Here is an 11,021-nt window from a genome sequence, read left to right as displayed (position 1 = left end):
CACACAGAGAAATCCAACTAGTCTGTGACTGCAAATTCAGAGTTCCTCCATTCGTCTCCACCTCTCTGCTCCCCACTCCATCAACTATGACTGAGACAGGGGGACAGCAGCTCAGGGAGCAGTGGGAAAAGTTTAGGGCTGTCAGTCAAGTGGCTGAATGAATGCCAAGAGGCATGAGCATGTGCCACCAGTGAGAATAAGCATTAACAATTCCCCCAAGAGATCTACTGCCTATGCAGTACTGGTAAGACACCAGCCAGATCTGGAGGACTCTCATATTTCTCCTCCCACGCAGATTTAACACTATCACCAAAAAGATTCTACCTGCACACTGTGCTCCCTAAAGACCGTGCACAAACTCCAATCATAGCAATTATTAAGAATATTGTAACTGCCTTTTTTCATGTTCATCACCCCCACTACACTGTTGACTCTGAAAGGAACTTATTTACTGTTAAATTCTAGACACCTGCATGCCTAGCCCACAGTAGACCCTAAATTTTTACTAAACAAATGAACAAATTTTGAAATGAGATCAATCCACACTCATAGACAGAATGTATATTTGACTACTTCAGAGATTGAAAGAGTGCTGCAAGGCCCTGTCGATCCAAGAATTTTTCCTCTACCAGCCTTGCACGTCCTTATCATGCCTACTATTAATATAGTGGTTAACATTTATTGAGTTATATGTGCCAGGCACTGGTCTAAGCACTTTTTTACACATACTACTTCATTTAATCCTCTCTACAACTTTATGAGGTAGGACTGTTGTTATGCCCCATATTACAAGCAAAGAAATTAAGGCCCAGAGAAGTAACTTTTCCAAGGTCACACGGAAAGTGGGCAGTGTAAACAGGATTTGAATACAGGCAGCTGAACTCCAGAACCCATGCTCCTAACTTCTATGGTATCCTCTCACCACTAATCCCTCCTTTAGACTGAAGCACAATTGATGGGAGGGACAACAAGGAGGACAAATACATTTCAACTATGATCCATTGATAGTAGTTACTTAGAACACTTTATTGTATTAAGAAGTCTAAGGTCATGATACGGTTTGATATTAGAGTGATGAGATGAATGTAATGCGTCTGCCATGACTGATAAATGGAAGAGAAGATACATATTTGCCATCTCTGGTGTACCATATTTAACCATTGCCAACTATTAAGGCATTAGTCCAGGTTCACTTATTAGAGAAACAGAATCATACAACCTGAGGAGGTTACAGCTACAAATGCCCTTAGAAAATATCTGGTCTATGGAGCTCAGAGAGGTGGCCCAAAGCTACAGAAGCTCGAGTCTTGAATTCAGATACAGTATCACAATGCCTTATGATTGGCTGAAACTTAGAATGAGAAATGACAGAAAACAGGTTAGCATCAATACAGGGAAAGGTGATCAGGAAAGGTTCATCATATGGCATAAGGTATCAGTGAGGGGACTTCTGGAAAAGGTGAGACCTCCAAGCACCAAGAGGCAAAACCTGGGAGTGGAACCTCACACTGCAGTGGACAGTAGACCCTACATACAAATTTTATCAGAATAAGCCAGCTCAACTGGAAACACAACTGTCTCTGCCCCTAACTGGTTATAAGAACAGAGACAAATGAACTTACCACAGTTTTTTCATCTTTCTTAGCTACCTTGGGACATACTTCATGGGGACCAAATGAGATTGCAGATGCCATTTGAGAATAGACTGGTTTTTAATCTGGACAAAAATTATTGTAAAAATGTATTCCCAACACGAATAGACTCACCTTGGACATTTTCACTTCTATTAAAGATTTTAAGGGGAAATGAAGTTATCACTGCTATCTTAAAGCACAGGTAAATTTTTTTCTTTGATGACAAGTATTTTAATGAGGAAAGTGTAGACACAGATGGGTCAAAAATACTGAGCAAATTTTCAATGTTAGGTGCTGAAAAAGCAAATGTCAAAGAGGGATAACTTACACAAATCCAGAAGAGCTGACAATTCATGAAGAAATGAAAAAGAGACAAGGAGGAATGAGGAATAAAGATGGAGAATCCAGTTCAGCAAATGAATGAGAGCAGTCCTGATGGGTGGGAAGTGTATCTCAAGGCCAGGGAAACTCTAACCTGGGAAAGTAACCAAGAGAAACTTGCCAAACACTGGAGGTAAGCCTACCCTGGGGGTATCCATGTATCCATTCTGCATGGAAAAGGGGAAAGTGTCTCCTAAGCACTGCATGGCTCACAAGCACTTCTGATTCCATTTACCAGAGATCCTATGGGATCCTTTTTTTCTGAGCTATCACACTACTACAAAGGACAGTTTTGAAGAGAGAGAAGTAGAGCTATATACACTTTGTGATTTGTGGAGAATTACAGTATAGCTGTTAGGAATGAAGCTCAGGCTCCAGAATCAAACTCACCAAACTAATACTCATGGCCCCTGAGTATCAGAATTCAGATGTGTTATAATCAAGATAATGAACAGTGCTAATAGTAAACATTCAGTAAATGCTAACTTATTCCTTTTCTTCTTTCCATAAAGTATTTCATTTAAAATTAGAGTTAAGTTTTGCATATGTTAAGTTTGAGCTGCCTGTTGGACATCGAAGCAGGGTTAGCGACTAGGCAAATGGATACATAAGTCTGCGTTTTAGAGGTAGGAGATGGTCATGAGGTTAAGAGGAGAGGAAGAACCAGCAAAAAAGATGAGAAAGCAGCCAGTAAGATAGGAAAAAAAAAAGAGTGTAGTATCCCAGAATCCAAGTAAAGACAGGGCTTCAAGGAGGAAGGAATGATCACCTGTATCAAGTACTGCTTATAATAAGATATGATTAGGGTGGCTAGACAGGGCAATTAGGCAGGAAAATAAAATAAAAGGCATCCAAATTGGAATGAAATAAATAAAGCTATGTCTGTTCTCAGATAACAATCTTGTGGCTAGAAGATCCTAAGGAATGCATTAAGAACTGTTAGAACAAATAAATGAGTTCAAAAAGGTTGCAGAATACAAGGTCAATATACAAAAATCAATTGTATTTCTATACCCTTGCAATGAACAATCCAAAAATAATACTAAAAAAAATTCCATATACAATAGCATCAAAAAAGAATAAAATACCTACTACTAAATTTAACCAAAAAAGTGCAAAACCTATGCTCTGAACTATAAAAAAACAGTTGAAGGAAACTAAAGACCTAAATAAATGGAAAGACTTCCAGTTTTTATGGATTGAAAGATTTAATATTGTTACAATGGCAATACTCCCCCAAATTATTCTACAGATTCAACACAATTTCTATCAAAATCCTAGCTGGCTTCTTCACAGAAATTGACAAGCTGAGCCTAAAATTCATATGAAAATGCAAGAGACCTGAAATGGCCAAAACAATCTTGAAAAAAAACAGAATTGAAGGACTCACACTTCCTAATTTCAAAACTTACTGCAAACCTAAAGACAGTGTCATAATAGCATAAGGATAGATATATAGAGATCTATAGAAAAGAATTGAGAATCCAGAAAGACACAATTTGGACATCAGGCAAGTGAAAAAACAAACCACAGAACAAAAGAAACATTCTGCAAATCATGTATCTGATAAGAGGCTTGTATATAAAATATATAAAGAACTTGAACTCTTACAACTCAATACTAAGAAGACATATAATTTTTAAATGGGCAAAGGATCTGAATAGACATTTCTCCCAGTGAGATTCAGAAATGGCCAATGAGCAAATGAAAAGATGCTCAACAATATTGGTCATCAGACAACTGTAAATCAAAATCACAATGAGATACCACCTCACATATACTAGGATGGCTACAATCAAAAATACAAAAAATAACAAGTGTTGGTGGGGATACAGAGAAACTGGAACTTTCATAGACTGCTGGTAGAAATGTAAAATGGTATAGCTGCTTTGGAAAACAGTCTGACAGTTCCTCAAAAGATTATACATAAGAGTTATCATATGACCCAGAAATCCTAATCAGGTACATACCCAAGAGAAATGAAAACATACATCCACACAAAAACTTATAAACTTTTATGATAGCATTATTCATGATAGCCAAAAGTCAAATGTAGTATACTCATACAATGAAATACTATTCAGCAATAAAATGCTTAAGATATGGTACAACATGGATGAACCTTGAAAACATTATGCTAAGTGAAAGAAGCCAGTCACCAAAGACCACACATACTGTATGATTCCAAAATAAGCAAATCTACAGAGACAGAAAGATTAGTGGTTGCCCCAGACTAGCAGGAAGGGGAGATAGGGAAAACAGGGGGATTACTGCTAAAGTACACAGGATTTTTTGTAGGGTGATGAAAATATTCTAAAATTGATTATTGGCTACATGACTATGAATATACTTAAAGACATTAAATTGTACACTTTAAATGGGTGAATTGTGTGGCATACGAATTATATCTTGATAAAGCTGTTACCAAAAAAAAGAAATGTGCTAAGATGGCTATTACAAGTAATAAAGGCATAGTGGCAGACCATCCAAAAAAAAAAAAGATGAGAACAGCACTGTTTGCAATGGTGAAATGAGAGGTTAAAACTGTCATGATGACCTAGGAAAACTGTCTCCTTTTCAAGCCTGGTCAGGGTGTGGTATTCCAAAAAGGACCACATCCCCACTTGCTGGCTTGATGGTCAGGAGCCAAAGAACTATTAGGGCTCTGCTGCCCAGAAGCAGCTGTTGGTCTGACCAGAACAGAGCTATGAAGTGCAAAAGAAGGAGGAAGGTGGGGTGGTTACCATGCCAACAGCCCATTCTCTACCATGGAAGTAAAAAGAATAGGAAACTCGTGAATTGTGTGATTCATAAATTGCAAAGAACATGTGTGAACTAAAATAGCTTAAAATTGAGGGAGGGGAATGTGAAAACAATGCAAGAAATGACCCTGGGTCCCTGGAATATCACGTAGCATTTCATTACCTTAATCCCTGGATGACAAGATGCTTTACCCAGGACTTCATTTAAACAAAGTATGCCTCTCTCCAGTTCCCATTAAACTCATCCAGATCAATAAAGGATCTATTCAGGTCCGCTGCCTCACCCATTCCACTCTAGTTTTTAAAATGAGTCATTTAAATACCTTAGAATTTGATATAATCTTTGAACACTGCTCGAATGCAAGTTTCATCGAGGGCAACATTTTAACTCCTTTATCTTATGCCATATTCCTGTAGCTGAGCACAGTGCTTAGCAAATCATCTTCATCATAATAACAGCTAACACTTACAGAATGTTCACTATATACCAGGGTCTCAAAACAGTATCTAAGGAATAGGTATCATTATTATTATGCTACATGCTGTTGAAATCAGTAATCGTACTCCTAGGAATTAATTCTATATTAATAATCATGAATGTGCACAAGTATTTAACAACAGTAATGTATGTGCTATCACTGTTCTAAGCACTTTACTTATTAATCCTCTGAACAGGCCAGCAAGACTAGAACTATTATAAGCCTCATTTTATGGTTGACAAAAGTGAGGTCAGGGAGATGAATTAATTTGTGCAGGTTCTCACAGCTAGTAAGTACTGGAGCCAGGATCTGAAACCAGGCTGCCTGGCTCCAGTCTATGCCTATGACCACTATACTATAATGCTCTAAACGTAACCACTGCCGGTGTTATTTACATGAGCAATTCAAAAGGCTAGACAGCCAACAACAGGGAACTGTTTAAAAAAAATAAACCAAAGAGAATATTACTCATCCACTAAAAATAACGTTGTGGAACAGTTAGTAAAATAGAAAACTTGTTCAATATAGTGGTAAGAGAAAAAAGTCCGGTTGAGATGTTTATTTTAAAGAAAAGAAAGATGTTCTACAAACTATTAATAATGGTTACCACTATGTATTAAAATTATCACCTGTATTATCTAAATGTTCTATAATAAATGTATTCCTTTTTCCAAAAAATTAAAAGAAAAATTTAAAACTTTAAAAAAAATTTTTAATGAAAGAGAAACTCATGCCTAAACCTGAATTAAAATTTTACCAGATACAGATTGTGGTCCATGTGAAAATAAACAAACAAACAAATGAACGAATAGGAAAGAGATTATAATGGTTAATTTAATGTGTCAACTTGACTGGGCTAAAGGATACCCAGATAGCTGGGAAAACATTATTTCTGGGGGTGTCTGTGAATGTTTCTCCAGAAAAGATTAACATTTGAATTGGTAGACTGAGAAAAGATGTCCTTCACCAGTGCAGGTGGGCATCATCCAATCCACAGAGGCCTTGAATAGAACAAAAAAAGCAGAGGAATTCTCTCTTTCTCTTCTTGAGCTGGACTGTCCATCTTCTGCCCTCAGACATCAGAGCTACTGGCTCTCAGCCCTTTGGAGTGTCGAGCTTACACCAGGCTTTTGGACCTGGACTAAACTATACTACTGGCTTTCCTGGTTCTCTAGCTTACACACAGCAGATTATGGGAATTCTCCGCCTCCATAACCACATGAGCTAATTTCTTTAATAAATATCTCTATATATAGACATATCTTATTGATTCTGTTTTTCTGGAAAACTCTGACTAATATAAAGATTATTCACTTAAACTTCAGCAAAGGGCCAGTGTTTTCCAAAACAAATTTCACAAAATAGTCGGTCTATATGTAACAATAACCAAAGAGGGTTCTATAGTCAAATATGTGTGGGAAACTCTCAGTTAGACAAATTAATTGCAAGACTGCTCAGAGATTTTAATATGCCTGTATGTATTATGAATCTCAGAGGGGGGCAAATCAGTCTTATACAGCATTTTTCAAACTCACTTGGGTACAGTGCTCTTTTTCCCCAGAGAGCATCTTGAGAAAATGTTCCTCAGAACAGACTGGCGAATGCTGATTTACGCAAAAGAGAAGAAGCAGGACTGTTGGAAGAGGTTAAATCCCAGTCGATGCTTTTGGAGAAAGATGTAAAAACGTGTGGTAACTTGGAAAAGAAGCAATAAGGACATAGCAGGATAACTTTCTTTTTTAAGTTATTTAAGAAAAAGAAAAGATGCTAGTAATGGAAAGTGTGGGGAGAGGGAAATGCTGTGTACGTAACTATTCTCTGAGCTCTCCCCTTCAGCAGTTACTAGAGTTGGCTACACCAGGCAAAATACAATCTGGTGAGAGACCTCGTATCTTTTTTGTTTTGTTTTATTTTACTGAGATATAATCAACATATAACACTGTCTAAATTTAAGACATACAATGTCATGATTTGCTATACGTATATATTGTGAAATGATTACCTGAGTCTTCTATTTTGTTTAATCTAGATAAAGGTTTGTCAATTTTATCATTTCCAAAAACCAACTCTTATAGTTTCATTGTTTTTTTAATTGCCTTTCTAAGTCTCTATGTTATTTATCTCTGCTCTAATTCTTATAATTTCCTTCCTTCTGCTAACTTTAGACTTAATTTGTTCTTATTTTTCTAATTCCATGAGGTGTAAAGTTAGGCTGTTTACTTGGAAACCTAGAGTCTTAAATCAAACAAAGGGCACAAGGTATACTCAAGGAAGCTACATGAAGAAACTCAATAGTGTCTAGGGAACAAAACACGAATTCTTTAGTGGCAAGAGAACCATATCCATAGGCATGAACAACAGCACTGCACACTGCCTAAAACAACTATAGACAGAGCTTCCAGGAAATTTGGCAGGAGGCCTAATAAAAATTGGTATAAAACAAATTTAATTTACTTTGGTTTTTATGCCAAACACTAGGCCCTACAGAAAAGAGAAATGAAGAAACATAGAGTCAAATAGAACTTTTGTTTAAAAGTAGTTCGACCCACTACTCAACAAATATATCTTCAGCTATATAAGCTTTTGTTCATGCCATTTTCTCTGCCTGGAAGACTTGCCTCTAACCCCATCACTTTTCATTTAACTCTTATTTGTCCTTCAAAATTTAGCTTAAGCGTCTAACTATGGGTGGTAAACATACAATGCAATATATATATATATGAATTGGAAAATTAAAACTTAAATTTTAAGTGTTAGCTCATTGGATTTCATTAACCAATGTCATCATAAAAATATATATATATAGCTGAAGTGTTAGGAAGTATTCTCCAAAGCTGCAGTTTGACATACTTGCTTCCGCAGTACCCTTTAAGAAACAAATAATTATTGCACACCTACCACATAGCAAGTACCTAATGCATTCCTCTTCCATAAAACACCTATTTGTACTGTAGAAAACCATATTTACTGACCTATTTACATTTTTTATCTCGTACCCCCATTCACCCATCCCAGAGCCTAGCCAGTGTCTCTGTGCATCTTTGGTGAATGACTCAAAGTTCCTATGAAGTACCAGGTGCTAAGAGATTAAAATGATTCAGAAGTTGCCTCTGCCCTCAGGGAACTCATGAGCTACAGTGAAGAAAAGAGATAAACAATTACAGCTCAAAGTAGGATGAAATATACAGTAAATAATGGCATGGGCAAAGGAAACTTCTGAGCTCTCCGGAAAAGAAGAGATTGGGTGCACAGACTTTGTACAAAAAAACCATGTTCTGGGCCCTGAACCTGTCTTGCAACAAGCTCATCAAACATGCACACTGGCCTTACAAATAGCCTGCACACCATTACCATTTAGCTTAGCAAGAATGAGTATGTTTGTATTTCATTTCTTTCTTTAAAGAGTTAAATCGCATTTTAGAAGCCAGGTATTCTTCCATTCATGTGGCTGTCTTGACAAGCTAAGTTCAGACCAAGGAATGACAGGAAGGCCAAAAGAAAATACTTGGCATCCACGATCTTTAATCTGCAATTGTGTGTAGGTGTTGCAATCATTCTATTATTGGACTTCAAGCAGCTGGTTCAGTTGGAAATCAAGTTTATGAACAGAACTTCTGTAACTATAAAGGATTTTTCCCCTGTGATTCAGCACTAAAATGATAGGTGTTAAATACAAAGAAAAGAGAGATTTCAGAAAGACATTCTGTCTCAATCAGAGTTTGAGAGGAGAAGCCAAATGATTGTTTGAGAGTGGGTGGGGAAGAGCCAGAATTCATTAGGAGGCAGTATCCTGACTTCTCAGTCCCTAATGACGCTCACCCAGCAAGTTCCTTCTAAAAAGGCACAGGTAAAATACGAAAAGTACCTCCGCAGTTCATTCATAACCTTGAATGCCTTCCCCATGTGGGCAGGGTTGACAGTGATCGTCCTCTGGTTCTTCTCATCATCCCCAGCCTGTACTGGGGCCTGGGAGCTCAGCTTGATGCTGTGAACAGGAAGGGAGTGGGAAGGGAAAAAGAAGATCACATGTTGGTAAACCCATTCATCCAACTGCCACAAGTCCATGCAGTTGCCCACCCACCAGGGGCATCTCTGTCAGCCTGTTCTCTTAACTATAGACCCAGCAGGAAAGGAATGCAGTGAGTCAAGCATTCCTGAAAGATCTTCCAATGAAAAGTGCATTCCTCTGGAGGAAGCCAGGTCCTAGCTCAGCCTGTCCCACCAAACACTTGTATGACTTTGTAGGAGGTCCTTACCCTCCATCTCTCCATCCCCCAGAGGGATAAGGGGGTTAGGCGAGGCTAGGCACTATGCCACTCAATTCACAGGGATGTTAGCTCATACAACAAACATCTAATGAAGCCTATTATGTGTCAAGCACTATGTTTAAATAAGGGAAACACAACAATAAACAAAGCACAAATCCTGCTCTCACAAAGCTTAGAGTTCAGTGGAGGAGAAAGCCAAGGAAACATTTAACCATCATATCTAAGTATTATCATTCCTTAGAAAGGAGTTATAGAAGCACAGAGGATGGACAACTATCCCAGTGCTGGCACGCTGAGGAAAAAAGATATTAGCCAGGTAAAAAGGAAGTTGGGAGAGTATTATCGCAGAGAAAACGATATGCACAAAGACCTGGAGAGTCAAGTGTGTTCAAAGCACTGAAGTTCAGTAAAACTAGAGAAGACTATCAAGAGAAAAAGGTAAAGATTGAACAGTCTTGCAAATGTCATACAAGGAAAGCTAAGGAGTTTAGATTTCATTCTGAAACCATGAGAAGCCATCAAAGAGTTTTAAGAAGAGAAGTACAGCAGGAAGTAGGTGAACACACTTGAACTTTACAAGGATCACATTGGCTACAGTATGGAGAACAGTGGCAAAAGAGTGAAAGCTTTTGGGAAACAAAAATCCCATAGAAAAACAAAGGATTGTAATTTGTTATGAAAAGAACGGCTGTGTGAGCTAAATGAGCAGGTGGTGACTAGCAAGAGCCACTCATAATCTCAAAATCCTCTGTACCAAAGGCAACACGTTCAGATCCTTATGGGATGCCACTTCAATGCCCAACTACTTCTGACCAACATGTTTCAATCTTATGGAGGGTGGGAAAGCAAAATCAAAAGAATGAGCAAGGAAAGGACAGGACTTTATCCCAAGACTGATGAAACTATTCGGCTCCATGGTCAAGTCGGGGACCTTGGAGTTACCGGTCTTTGGACCAGGCTAAGCTTTGTTTTGCTAATAGGAAAACAAAACCTATCCACTTGTGTAGATTTGGGGGCCCACAACTCTAAAACAATGAAAGGAGTTTCCTTTGCCATTCCCTCTGTCCATGGCCCAAACTGGCTTGAGAAAGGGGCTGCTGTGGTTAAGAGAATGTTCCAGAGACCTAAGAGTCTCTATAGATCTCACACTGGGATTTGTAACATTCCAATAAATCAAGCATGCCAGATCCACAGCCCATTTGACCATGACAGACTCCTCGTTTGGCTTCCTTCATCATTTTCAGTTCAGCATGCAAATATAAGCAATGGGCATCTGAACGTTGGGACTGTTTGTATTCCAAGGGCAAAGAAGTTGGCTGAGCACAGGATAATAAATATAAAGAGATGCACAAAGGCAGCTGATTAATCATGTGTTTAAGTAGAAAAAGAAAATCTCAAAGCAGAAAATGTGCTCAGGGAGAGAGAGTGCCCAGTAAAGATGAAAAATTTCATGTAAGAAATCCTACAAACATAATTTATTTTATGGTTAGTGTCTTT

The 11,021-nt window shown here is 38.0% G+C and overlaps 1 protein-coding gene across 1 annotated transcript in view; it reads right to left on the bottom strand.

Moving 5' to 3' along the window:
• KLHL3 (kelch like family member 3) overlaps positions 1-11,021 on the bottom strand; it is a 233,156-nt gene that overhangs the window by 86,387 nt on the left and 135,748 nt on the right. The window contains 1 exon segment of the mRNA XM_025040560.1: positions 9,122-9,241. Within this exon segment, the coding sequence (XP_024896328.1) occupies positions 9,122-9,241 (120 nt within the window).

Source organism: Pteropus alecto, unplaced genomic scaffold, assembly GCF_000325575.1.
Source record: "Pteropus alecto unplaced genomic scaffold, ASM32557v1 scaffold78, whole genome shotgun sequence".
NCBI classification, from domain to species: Eukaryota; Metazoa; Chordata; class Mammalia; order Chiroptera; family Pteropodidae; genus Pteropus; species Pteropus alecto.
The sequence above is the reverse complement of the archived record's forward strand: the minus strand, read 5'-3'. Positions and strand labels throughout refer to the sequence as shown.